Genomic DNA, 14,598 nt, shown 5'->3' with positions numbered 1-14,598 from the left:
ATATAATAAAAATTATTCACTTCACATCTTCTAATGTTCTCTATCTCTTATTTAATCACAAATTCTCCAGTAGGGAAACTATTCCATGCTCCCTCAATTTGTTTAATATATTCCCCTTTGTATCTAAAGTATGTACCCATTTTGAACTTAAATTACCATATGCTAGAAGATGTTAGTCTATAGCAAATTTCTGCCATACTGTCATCCTGTTTTCCCAGCAGTTTTTGTCAAATACTAAGTTCTTGTCCCCAAAGTTTGGGCCTTTGGATATATAAAACACTAGATTATTATGGTCACTTGCTACTGTGTGTTATGTACCTAATCTATGCCACTGATCCACCCCTCTATTTCTATGCCCCTAATAGATTGCTTTCTTCACATTTTTTTCATTAATTTCCTGAACATTCTTGACTTTTTTGCTCTTCCAGATGAATTTTATTATATTTTTTGAGCTCTATAAAATGATTTTGGTAGTTTGATTCATGTGGCACTAAATAAGTAAATTAATTTAGGTAGACATATAATTTTTATTATGCTGGCTCAACCTACCCATGTGCAATTGATATTTTTCCAGTTGTTTAGATCTGACTTTAGGCCAAAAGTGTTTTGAAATTGTGTTCATATTGTTTCTGGGTTTGTTTTGGCAAGTAGACTCTCAAGTATTTTATATTGTCTTTAGTTATTTTAAAAGCAATTTCTCCTGTTGCTGGACTTTGTGGTAATCTATTGAAAGGTGGATAATTTATGTGGGTTTATTTTATACCCTACAACTTTGCTAAAGTTGTTCATTATTACAACTAATTTTTCAGTTTGTTCTCTAGGAGTCTCCAAGTATACTATCACGTTGTCTGCAAAGAGTAATAATTTTATTTTCTCATTGCCCAGCCTCAGTGTCTATATCCAAGTATATATGTATGTTATTCCATCTCTGAGCTAATTCCAAGTTCTAAAGATTGACACATTGTCTGCTGCTCCACCCCTATGTTTTCCCTTCACTGTAAGAGGTCTTTGGTGCCTCTTCATATGGGATAATTTACCTGATTCTACTCTCCCTTCCCCTTTTCCCAGTTGAATTCTCTTTCTCTTCCCTTAATTTTTTAATACTATCTCACAAAAGTCAACTTATATCTATGTCTTCTGTCTGTGTATACTCCTTGTAACTACCCTAATAGTGACAAAGTTCTTAGGACTTACAAGTATCATACTCCTATGTAGGAATGTAAATGATCTTTTCCTCAGAAATGACTGAAAGTTCACTATTTCATACATTTTTCCACATGAAGAATTATTTTCAGTTTTACTGGGCAGGTGATTCTTGGTTGTAATTGTAACTATTTTGCCCTCTGGAATATCATATTCCAAGCCCTCTGGTACTTTAATATAGAAGATACCAAATCTTGTGTTATCCTGCCTAATAATTCCATGATATTTGAATTGTTTCTTTCTGACTCCTTGAAATATTTTCTCCTTGATCTGGGAGTTCTAGAATTTGGTTATAATATTCATGGAAGTTTTCAAACTCTTTTTAGGTCAGTAATTTTTAAAATGACATCTTTCATATTTTATTCTTATTTTTATTCTTTTGGTTTTGGTTTATTATTTCTTGATGTCTCATGGCATCATTAGCTTTCATTTGCCTATTCTGTTTTTTAAGGAATTATTTTCTTCAGTGAACTGTTGTACCTCCTTTTGTGCTTGGCCAGTTCTAATTTTTAAGACTTGTTTTCTTCAGTGAATTTTTGTACACCTTTTTCAATTTTTTGTGCTTCCTTTATCAAGTTATTGACTCTTTTATTTCCTGATTTTCTTACATCACTCTCATTTCTTTTGTCAATTTTTCTACCTTTCATTTGATTTTCAAAATTCTTTTTGAGCTCTTCCAGGAGTTATTTTTGGGTTTGAGAACAATCTCATTTTTTTTTTGAGGCTTTGTATGTAGCCATTTTGACAGTATTGTCTTCTGAGTTTGTGTTTTGATCTATCCTGTCACCGTAGTAACTTTCTATGGCCAGGTTCTTTTTTCCCTCTCATTTTCCAGCCTATTTTGTTACTTTTAACTTCATGTTAAAACTGGACTCTAGTCCTGGGGTGGATAGACCACTGACAAGTTTCTTGTACCAGACCACAGGCCTCCACTACCTGCCTGATCTAGGGGCATAATGTCTCTGTGTTGGCCTGTACCAGGGCTGGGGGTCTCACTGCTCGTTGCTGAGGTACAGTCTGTTGCTGGCTTGCCTAGATGCCCTCAGCACAAGACTTTGCTCTCCTTTTACTCCAATGAAACAAACCTTTTATTTTTTGCTGACCTTTTAAGCTGTCAATCTGGAAAACTGTTTCACCCTTGTCTTCTGTTGGTTCTGCTGATCCAGAATTCATTTTTCTTACTTTATTTCATAGTTACATGTTATGCAGTTATTTTACAGCTATTTCAAGATGAATTTGGGTGAGCTCAGGAAACTTACTGCCTTACTCTGCCATCTTGGCTTCACTCTCTCTGAGCCAAGTAATTCTTAAATTAGCTCTACTTGACCTGTTTTCTATGTCAGTTTCTTATGACATCACATATCTTAAATTTGTTTTAAAATTTTTTTTATTCTCTTCTATTATTTCTGTCTCATGGAGTTTTTTGTCTGCTTCATCTAGTTTTCAGGGAGTTCATTTCTTGAATAAGGTTTATAACTTTCTCTTCTAAGCTACTTATTCTCCTTCTAGTTCTTTCCTCAGGAGCTTTCATTTCCTTTTTCATTTCTTGCTTCATTTCTTCTAGGAATTCATGTAATCTTGTGGAAAAGCCATTTTTTCTCTGAGTCTCTGCATACCATCATTGCAGTTATTTTCTCCTTTTGGAGGATCATTTGGTCTGTTGTTAGTTTTTATATTGATTTGTGACTTAATTTACTTCTCTCTCTATCTCAGGTTCCAGAGGAGAGGTTTTTTGCCAGTAATAGGATATACCACATTTCATGCTTTTAGATGGACAGGAGAGAAGACTATTTGTCTCATTTTATATCTCCTGAATTCTTGTCCTAATCTCTGCCTTCCAGGGTAGGCTCTCCACAAATCTTTGAGATGCAGAGCACTGAATATTCAAGACACTTTCTTCTATTTCAGAACAGAATGTTTAGGGCCTCAGAGCCTCTTGCAATTGTGCACTCTTAATCTGAGCACTGTAATTTAAAGTCTAAAGGCTGCCATACCAAGACAATGATGCACCGTTGCACTTGGCTACTTTGCTGCCTACTGAAACTCTATGGAGCTCACAAGGTCACCATTCTGGCTTTTCTGGCCAGCTTAAGGCTTCCTCAGGTTATTCCTCTACTCTAGGGAAATAGGTAATCTGTCTCCCATTCAGGCAGCCATCTGGCCAGCAGTGATCTCCTTATACAATTTACCTATTCCTTCCTCTGAAAAAATGTTGATACATAAGCCACAGTTTATCTTCAAGGTGTAGTATATTACCACCTAAGTATGATATGAAATTATATCTCTTGTTGCCCTTATGAATCTCACTCTACCAAATTCACTTTTCTAAGTAGAATTTATTCCATTCAGTACATCTTCTTTAATTGTTAAAGTTTAACTTTTAAAAAGAATATCAACACAGATGCTTTTCAGTTCTTCCCAAAATACAGCAACTCACTGTTATCCAAAGATTGCACTTTAAAAATACCAGCAATTTAATTATATAATATATATAGTTATGTAAGTTATACAATTTTAGAACTATATGATTTTCTACATACATGCATGCACATGTACACACACAAACACACATATACACACACACGCCCACACACATCATTTTCCTGACATTCTTCTATCTCAACTACAAAATGGAATGAGACTGAACAGAATTAAAAACTCTTGCATTTTCATTTGTTTTCAGTCCCCAAATCTTAGCAGTTCAACACCTGTTGCCTAACATTCTATACCTCCCTATACTCAGATAGTCTTGATCCTCAGAAAATAGTGTTCATCATCTTGCTTGAAGCCTTCCCATCTTGGTAGAATACACCAGAAGTCATACTTCTTACTATAGGTATTGTGAAATCAAGGTCACCTTTGAGTTATAATGAGACATTGGGGTTGGGTTTTTATGGAGATTTATTGTACTGTTGGGCAGCTAGGGTGGGCCTGGAGACAGGAAGACCTGAGTTCAAATATAGCCTCACACACTTACCACCTTCATGACCTTGGGCAAATCACTTAACCTTGTTTGCCTTGTAAAAATGAGCTGGAGAAGGAAATAGCAAATCATTCCAATATTTTTGCTAAGAAAACTCCAAATAGGATCATGAAAAGTTGGGCATGACTGAAATGACTTAACAAAATTTTTGTGAGAAATCTCAATATGGAAAGAGTTGAGGGTAAGCTGTGTCTGCATATATAACATGTTTGACTTAGCTCATTAGTCTTGGTAAAATGACATAGTTCTATCATGTACTTTGTGATACTGAGCAAATCCTTCAGTTTCTCTGTATATCTGTCCTCTCTTGTAAAATGATAATATCAGATTAATCTATATCTAAGGTCTCCTCTAATTCTAAATCATATAATTCTATATTAACTTAATTATTTGAGTTGACTGTTGCTTTCCTTTAAAATGGTCCAACATGTTACATTCAGATGTAACTTGATCTCTTATGTTGACTTTGGCAACTCACAACATTAATACCAATTTTTTTCCAAGATGAACTTAATTCATAGTATATATAGAAATGCAGGTATAAACTTCCTTTAATCTCAGTTAAATTCACTTACAGAGATCTCAATTTGCTACTGTTTTTAGGGCACCTGAAAACTGTAACACGAGGGTACCTGGTTAAATAATAAATATAGTAATAAAGTGGAATTAAAGATAACCTAAAATAACATAACTGTATTGAGTCACAACTTAGCGTTCTGGGGGGTTTTTTGCCTTTGTTTTTATCATTGTGGATGGGCTTTGAGTTATACACAATCAAGATCTACAATTGAAGAGATGAACCACTGCTATAAAATATTATTAGCTAGGCTTAGCATATAGTTGTCTTCATAATAGCTTCACGGAAGGAATATGGAGACAATTTAGGCATTCATAGCACTAGGATAATCCAGAGTGAATCAGAGTAAACCCAATTTTTGGTTCCACAACAAGAGTCCTAGACCTGAGGTAAATTTCTTCTTTCTACCTCTCTCTGTCAATCTCTCATTTATTCAACCCCTGTTTATTCACTATCACATGTAAAAGAACTTTATTAGGTGCTGATAAGTAACAACACTATCCTTTTCTACTCAAAAATGGCCATAAAAATCTGGCTGTTTCTTAGAACGAAGAGTTTAATTCATGACTATATGTATTGTTTTCAATTGCAGGAGCCTTCTTTCTCTATGCTGGATTTGCTGGTTTGGGACTCATTTTCATCTATGGGTGTCTTCCTGAGACCAAAGGGAGAAAACTAGAGGAAATTGAATCATTATTTGACAACAAATTATGTACATGTGGTACTTTGGATTATGATGAAGGGAGATATATAGAATATATTCGTGTGAAGGGAAGCAATTATCATCTTTCTGACAATGATGCTTCTGATGTTGAATAAGTTTCAGCTGCTGATCTGTATAAACACTAAAAAAAAAATCTTCTGAGGGAAATATAATAGCTTTTTGTGATCTTACTGTCCTATATCTGGTCTGGTTCTCCTTTTTACAATCTAGTTTTAAATACCTTCATAATTCTAAAATTATTGGAAAATATGAAATAAATTTTATTGAGGAACAGAAATAAGAAAATTGATTCACAGATATCTAAATCTACCAATTCTTGACCAAAATTAGGTAGTCTCTGATTAGTCTAAATTGCATTTAGTCCTCTGACATGCTTATTTCCTGACTAACATAATATTTGTGACATAGTAAACAGAAAGTAATCTAAAACATTAAAATGTGATTTACTTCTACCTGAAAAGATTTTGGCTGCTACATATGGGTTGTTACTCCCCCCAAATGCCATATCTGAAATCAGTTTGATCAACCATAATTTACCTATTGATGTCCATTAATTAACAAAGATTATTTAAAATTATGTCAAAGTACAAAAAGTCCCTTCTATAAGAAGGAAACAGATCTACTTCTCACCATTATAATTTAGCAGAATTTCTCTTTGAGGCCAAATCAGGTTTTAAGAGAAGAGGCAATAGATTGACTCTGCATTTAGAATCTTCTGATGATAAATTTGCTTTCTTCAATTGGCACACATAAGCTAATACAGTTTGATGAATGTATTTTGTTTATCAGCATAAGATTGAAAGGGTTTTGACTGGATTGTCTAATTAAATAGTACTTTAGGAACTCAATAGCAAACAGAAAATAACATCAGATCACCAACTATTTCAGGAAATACTTTTTATGGTTGCCAAAATACCAATTAATAATCACCTCTGACTTATTTATATTCATGCTCTGTTTGTTTCACTTTTATTAACATTGTGCAAATAGCTCCTTTAAGATCTTCTCCCTATTAATTTAATCAAAATGATGACTTTTGAAACAATAACAAAAAAGTTAGTGATAACAAACAAGTGGGTTTTTAGTGATATATATTTTCTTAAAAATGGATTTTCTCCCTCTTGACTTATTATACTGACCCAGAAAGTATATTGCCACCTAGTTGGATTGGTGAAATTTTACCACTAATCACTTCTCTTTTTTTACTCTTAAGGAATATAATTTTTTGGTTTGCATATCTTCCACATTTTTCTCATGCTAAATTAAGAAAACAGATTTTTATTTTTATGCTTGACTTAAGACTTTTCCTTTCCCAATCTAAAAACATGAGTTATTGGTTATTGCATAAGTTAATGGATGAGATATGTGCAACAATATAATTTTAAAATATATTTGTTTTAATGTCTTCAAATAATGTTAATTTCTTCTCTTCATATTTTAACCTTTATAATTTGGGAAGTTATACTTTTAAAATACTGCAAGTACAAATGAACAACCTGAAAAACCTGGATAATGTTTACCTAACTGAAGTAGCACATGAATGGGGCCAATGTTGAGTGCATTAAAGAAATGAGAAAAATTCCAGTTGAGATGACACCATATAATTACTTTCATAATTGTATCTTTTCCTTGTTAGTTTGTGGCAGCTCCACAAGATGGAGGTTTTCTTTTTTTGTTTTGTTTTGTTTTATGCTTTACTTAAGATAGAACATTAGCTTGCTGTTCAATATTCACCTTAAAAGAGATAATTTAACATTTAAACACACAATGGATAAATGTCACCTAGAAGTAAAGGTCTGACAATTATGTTTATTTGCTCCTAGATTTGTTCATTTATGCCTGATCTCTTATTTTTGTAGTTATGTCAGAGTCAGCACAATGTGTATGAATGCAACTGCATCTCCAATTACAATGGATTTGCAACTCCTTAGGAGCTAGTTATGCTTACAAAGTACTGATGCATTTTTAGAAAATATAAACAAAAGTATGTTTTGGAAATAATTCGGTTCAATTCAGTAAATATTTGTCAAATGTTTATTATGTGCAAGGTACTATGCTAGGCACTGGAGATACAAAGACAGGTATAAAATTGTCCCTGCTATGAAGGAGTTTGCATTTTAGTATTGGATAAAAGTAGGTAAATGCAAAAAAAAAATTCAAGATTGAAGGATTGGCAAAAACTGGGTCATGGGGAGAAGAAAAAGTCCAGAAACACTTTTGGCAGGACTTGAACTGCACCTTGAAAGAAGTTATTATATGAGGAAGAAATAGAAAGGGAATAGAGTACCATTTGTGTACAAAAGTAGGAAATGTGAGATACTATTTGATATTTGGAGAACAGCTAGTAGATCAGTATAAATACAGTGCGATTTTTATTCATAAAACTGGTTTATATTCACCTATAGGATACATTTCTGTCGTCTATATTTTGCAAGTTTTCTTCATAGTTATTTATAATGAGGATCTGGCCAATTAAGTCCATTCTCTAAGCTAGTTTATATGTAGATTAAGGTCCTGAATCTGAATATATATATATATATATATGATGGCATCATTTTGTATGATAAAAGTAATTAGTATCTTACTCTCATTGTGATACTCTCGTGTGAACATTTGTTTCAGTGGTCATAATGACATTTGTGTTTTTTTTTTCTTTTCAGAAAAAAATGTAATTTAATGGAAAATTTTGCCTTCTTTTGTCTTTTTTACCCTCTGTCTACATTGATAAAGTAGAAATTGGGCAATTCTGATGTTATACTCTGTTGAAAACCTATAGTTATTCAGCAAATTTATCTTATGTAGAAAACATAAAAAGCATTTGACCCATTTTCTTCACTATTTTTTCTCCCAGTATTTCCTGATATATCTAAATAACCACTTCAATTTTCCCATATATTCTCTATATATGGTCTTAATTATTTGCATTTGGTTTTGCTGCATTTTCAGTTATTTCATTACACAAATTGATTTGTCTCTTTTCCCCAAAGAAATGTATGTTTGAGAATTCCCACTTATCTCTATCTGTCTATCTATCTATCTATCTATCTATCTATCTATCTATCTGTCTGTCTGTCTGTCTGTCTGTCTGTCTGTCTGTCTGTCTGTCTGTCTGTCTATCTATCTATCTATCTATCTATCTATCTATCTATCTATCTATCTATCTATCTATCTACCTACCTACCTACCTACATACCTACCTACCTACCTACCTGTCTATAGATATAGATAGATGAAAAGGTGGTTGCTGAAATCAACAAATTAATTTCTTCTTTGCTACTATCCCTCTACTTCCATCCCCATCCCCTTCTGGTGTTGTACTTAAGTCTTCCTTTTTTTTTCCAGTTTATATAAAGGTAAAGAGGTTATTCCATGTATTTTTAGATACTAGACCAAGGCACAATAAGAGAATTATTTTTAACTTCAAAATATAATAAATACCTGAAAAGTGATTCTTACAAAATTAGACTTTTGCTTTTTGATTCAGTGAAGATTTGTAGTATACGAAGAAAATTAAGTTTATATTTTACAGAATTTTTAATTATCATGCTTTTTTAGTTCTAAAAAAATGACTAACAGTATATAGTTGAGAGCATTCCATGTAAAAATGCCACAAATAATGTTGGTAGCGTGTTTTCATATAATAAATTTTTGATTTATTATATTAAAAATATCTAAGCACAAAATCATTTTAGTAAATTTTTTGGAAGAAAACACAGATTTCTTTCTAATGATGTATATTTAATTCAGGTGCATTGTGCTTCAGTTCAAGAAAAGATAAAATCCCTGCTACTTCAAATTTTGCTACTTTGAAAGTACTTATTTCAAATTTAGCTGCTTTAAAACTAATTAGAAAAGATATAACATTGGATATATTTTAATACAATTATTAGATTAGAATATAACGATATTTCAATTTTTGCTTCTGACATCTATATTATTTGTTTAAAATCATAATTACTTCTTTAATAATCATTCAGGAGACAGTATATTTTGTTCTATAGATGGTCTCCTCAAAATTAGCTAGAAATGTATTCATCAAGTGTTTTTGTATCTTTTTCCTAGGAGATAATTTGTAAACTCTATGCACCACTAAATATTTCTCTGTAACTTTATTTCACGCAATGAACTTTATATGAGTGTATTTGATACAGCAGTTCCTTTTAAATTATAAGAAAAAAAGATAAATTGAAGGAAAAAGTCATAAATTATTTTATCACCATTTAAGATCTATTATGTAGGGAAATTGTTATCAAGGAAAAAGAAATAATTGCACATAAGTTTAGAAAATTATAAAACTTCATTTTTAAAACTCACAGTGTTAAAAATAATAAATGCTCTGCAAAATATACTCAATACACAATTTGAGAAATGGAAACATTTATTCATAATGTATGTGTTAATTTCTGAATGTTGTTATCAATTTTGTAGCAAAACCCGTATGATACATCTTGTGACATTTAGAGTGTTTAAAATATGACATATTATGGGATAAAATTGTGAAGCTTTTCTCCCATCAGCCCACATTTTATGATTTTTCAATTTGTAAAATGTATATCAAGATGTACCTAGTACTAAAAAAGACTGTTGTAACAAATTTCTAATCAAATCTCAATTTGTGCTAATTGTTGAAAAGAGTTTTGTGTATAACCCATAAGTATGTAACAGTAGGAGGGCAAAATATTTAATGGAAAGTGTACTTGCAGCTAACAGAGTTTAAATGTAGCTGCTGCCTTTAAAAATGATTCCAAATTGTTCTCTGAATTAATTCCAAAGCTTTGTTTTCTGAGCAGATATACTGATCTTTTAAAAATCAAGCTTCATAGCCTTTTTTATCCTAATGTCAAGATTAATTTATAATATAATTTAGGTTGTGACAGTCTTTTGAGTGCCAACAAAATAAGCTCATCTTTGATGCTAGCATTCTCTTGTTACTGTCTTCCAAAAGAGTAAAATGTGTAAAAAGTGAAGAACTTGTCTTTATTAAATATAAAGCCAGTGCTGACTATATGTGCCAATAATGATCGCTGTGGTATTTCGTATCAGTGTTAATGATCAAAATTATATGAGAGTATTTTATCCAAATAGTTGCTACAATTCTTTTACTTTGATTGAATACATAATCTATTTGACTTGAATAACTTGACTTGTATAATTTTCAATGTGGTTTGCTTTCTTGGTTTTATTTTTTCACGCTTTGGTTTTAGATAGTTATTGTCATATCAGTATAAGTAAGAGTAGTAGAAATACAGTAATTACCATGATTTACTTTAATATTTTGATGGATCTGTGATTTCATAAATATGGATATTGATGCAGAGTGCAATATCTATAGTATATGATGTTCTTAAAATAGAAAACCAACGTTTCATTATTTTATCATGTCTTCTTGCAGAAAAGAATGAAGAAAGTTGACATTTAAAATGAAAAGAGAAGATAAATTGAAATTATAAATGTCCAAACTGTTTTCCTAGGAATTTTTTGATAATTGCTCTTATTGTTACAATATCTTTTGATGTAACAATTGCTCAGATTTATATTCAGTCTGTAACATTCATTTAAAATCAATCAAAAATAGTTTTGTGCTATTCTTAAGATACTTCAAGAAATATTTTAACTCCCAAATGCATGCTCTACCATTGAACACTACCATGTCATAGGAAATCTAATGTATTGTTAGACTTCATATTCAGAATATCTTTCAATAGTAGTATATATTTCTTTACATTCATTGAAGCCTATATTATATTATATATATGTATATACATATATACATATATATATATCAAGGAATCTAAGTGATATAAACTTGTGTTGTGATATTTTGTTGAAGTTAAATCTTTACACAAAATTTAATTTTTTAAAAAGTGTCAGTGCCGGAATTATGAATAAAAGAAATAAAAGTTTAAATTGTTCATTACAGTTTTGGTATCTTCTGCTTTCTTACATTCTTTTCAGGTATTGTCCATCTAAGAAGTTGGAGAATGTTCAAGACCTGGTAACATATTCACAGTCAATCTTTTATGACATGCAAATCTTGTTCTCTATACTTATGTGAAATTAAAATGCTTCATATTTCTTTTGTGTGTATATTTATATATTGTGTATATGTACATAAACACTTATATACAGAGGTTTGGTGGCAAATGTTTTACAACTGCTTCTCTTGGGGGGGAATATGTATATAATGCACATTTTAAAATTTTATTTTTAATTTATGGAATAAAACAAGAATTTCCATAACAGTATAATTTTAAAAAAGATGATTGCACATGAAACTACAAATCTATTATGTGTAACTTGCTATTCCTATGAAATATGTAATAAAGATATCACATAAATGTCTTTTTTCTTCCTTCCCTCTACCCTGCCCTAAAGATGGCTGTCATTATGTACAAATATGCATGTGTGTGTATCTATAGGTACAAATATGGAAAATCATTTTGTACATATTTCTATTTACTGGCTCTTTCTCTGATGCAAATAACTTCTTCACATGTCCTTTGTAGCTGATTTGGATATTTTTAACGGTCAAAATTACTTATTCACTCAAAGTTGTTTTTTTTTCTTGAATTTTTGTTTGTATCTTTTGTTTCACATCAGCCAGTTTGGGACATGTCCTCTCCCAATCTTCCAATAAGTGAACCTTCCATGTAACAAAGAAAAAAAAGCAAAACCAATATGATACATCTTCTAACATTTTATGCAACATTCATACCCACAGCACCTAATCCAAGGAAAGAAGAGAAAGGCATTTATGGCTTGTTCAATTTCACTTTATAAGACCGAGTTGTTTAAACTACCTATTTCTTATTTTGTGTAAGTCATTTTTGGAAGGTAATCACATTTTTTTTGTTAAAAATTGTAACATCTCAATTTGTTTGAAACCCCACAAATTCTTATCTGTAATCATTTAGCTGCTGCTGTGATCAGTTGCCAATCTCTTGTTTCTTCAGCAATTGTAAGGTGGATACTCTTTCCTCGGGGAAGATGGATCCAAGACCAGTACCTGGTGCCTTTGCCAATAACAAAAATATTTGAGAACCTGATGGCAAAACTATTGCCATTGGCATCTTTTATGTGGACAACATCAAAAGAGCCAGCATGTTTCTCCCTGTTTGTGATCACACCAATTCGACCCAAGTTAGCTCTGCTGTACACCATACATAGGTTACCAGTACCAAACTTGATAAAATCCTGCCAGCTTCTAAATCAATCTGAACTGTATCATTCACTTTGATGAAAAGATCTGGGTAATGGATAGTACGGGCATCATGGGTTACCAGGTGGGGAATACTTTTTGGACCCATAAAGATTTTTCTCACTTTGCACAATTTATATTTAGCCTCCTCAGAATTAATAAGAATGGCAAAGCATCCCTTTATGTCATTAATCATATGGAAATGTTCACCAATCTTCTCAATGTTAATGATATCCATAAAGCCAGCAGGTTATGTAATATCAGTGCAGGCCTTGCCATCAGTCTTGGTGAATTGTTGCATACAGATCTTCTTTACTTCATCTCCAGTCAGGACATACTTGAGTCTGTTTCTCAGGAAAATGATGAGCAGGAGACATTCCCTCAGGTTGTGGGGACACATGGATATACAGACATATCTACATATACACACATTTATACACATATGTGTATGTTTGTACACACATAGATACATGTACACACATAGATACACACATGTATATGTATGTGTATATGCCTGTTCTTGGATGCTAATTTACTGAAGTGCAATTCATTTTCACAGCAGTTGGTCTCCTGATATAGGATGATATGTATGAGAAGATTGTTTTTTTTGAAACCCATAGCTTATGTATGTTCACATGGGTCTGCCTAGATATAGGTCACAGATAGTTCTAGATTCCTACTTCTCACCCTTCTCCAAGGGAGACCTTGATTCCTGTCAGGAGGGGTAGTAGGAGGTTGAGGCCAGAGGCTGCCCATTTTGATCTTTCAAAGAGAGGGAGTTACCAGGATAGAAGTATATCTCTATTCTTTTAAATATTGTGAGCTCAGGGAAGATAATTTTCAGGTTCATTCTAAACTTCTGATTTCTGTTATGTAATGGGAAAAGAAGGCCCCAAGCTCTACATCCAAGGCTTAACTCCACTTCTCACCAAATGCCAGTTCCAAAATGAAACCCATATATCTAAGTTAATAGTATACCTGAAGTCAGAGAAAGCATAAATATAGGAATACCTATCTGTATCTATCACCTATCTATCTATCTCAGATAATAAAGACTGAGGGAACTTTCCCTTTCAAAATGTGATATCTCAGCTCAACTAACAGAAAGTGTTCTAAAGGTCAATTCCCTGAAGTCTCGATTGCCACAAGATGTGGATAGAAAGTTAATAGAGACTTATAGATCATCTCTTGCCACCTTCTTGTTATAGACTTTCCCTATCTTCAGTGACCTAAAAGGAGGTTAGCATGGTCATATATCTCAAAGTTGAAATCCAAAAGAACATAGGATCTCTTTTCTCTCCTGCTCTTGCCACCTCCATCCTCAAGCAGTAGTTTCATACAATTTTCCCTTAGGGTCAAAGGTTATACTAATATACAAATTTCTGTGGGTTTGTGTGTGTGTGTGTGTGTGTGTATTAAGAAAAAGCACCATTTCTTATTACAAATATAAGCCTTTTCTCATGAAAAATTTTAGTGTCATTCTTTCTCCCTCTTGTGTGAGACCACCTTGATAATCCCACCATCCTATTCCTTCCTTTCATAGCTTTTACCCTTCACTCTCTTTGCCTGAATTTGCTATTAGAATATCACCTACTTTCCTTTATTATTTATCTCTCCCTCTCCATTTTAGCAATTTCTTGTTATTTCTTCCAACAAAAGATATGATTCCCTTATACGGCCAAAGTTTATGTATTTTAATTCAGAGTATTAATTCAATTCTTCCTGCTCTTGACCTAATTAACTTTACTTTAAACTTTAGTCTCTTAGTATTTTAACCACTAATTATTTCTATTTAGTCTTCTTTTTGCATTATGAGTTCTTTTGCTTTTTAGAATGTATATTCCATTCTCTCCCAACTTCACATGAATGCATATTAATACTATGTTATTTGAATTATCTTTATAATTGAAATT

At 32.2% G+C, this 14,598-nt stretch overlaps 1 protein-coding gene and 1 pseudogene across 1 annotated transcript in view; one reads left to right on the top strand and one right to left on the bottom strand.

The window, feature by feature from the left end:
* Positions 1 to 5,675, top strand: part of SLC2A13 (solute carrier family 2 member 13) — a 227,900-nt gene extending 222,225 nt beyond the window's left edge. The window contains exon 10 of the mRNA XM_072654311.1: positions 5,356 to 5,675. Coding sequence (XP_072510412.1) covers positions 5,356 to 5,582 — 227 coding nt within the window. The 3' untranslated portion in view covers positions 5,583 to 5,675. The remainder of the gene's footprint in view (positions 1 to 5,355) is intronic.
* A 6,718-nt stretch (positions 5,676 to 12,393) lies between these two features.
* On the bottom strand, positions 12,394 to 13,073 carry LOC140531956 (small ribosomal subunit protein eS4-like; annotated as a pseudogene).
* Positions 13,074 to 14,598: the final 1,525 nt, after the last annotated feature.

Source organism: Notamacropus eugenii, chromosome 3 (genome assembly GCF_028372415.1).
Source record: "Notamacropus eugenii isolate mMacEug1 chromosome 3, mMacEug1.pri_v2, whole genome shotgun sequence".
Classification (NCBI taxonomy): domain Eukaryota; kingdom Metazoa; phylum Chordata; class Mammalia; order Diprotodontia; family Macropodidae; genus Notamacropus; species Notamacropus eugenii.
The sequence above is the reverse complement of the archived record's forward strand: the minus strand, read 5'-3'. Positions and strand labels throughout refer to the sequence as shown.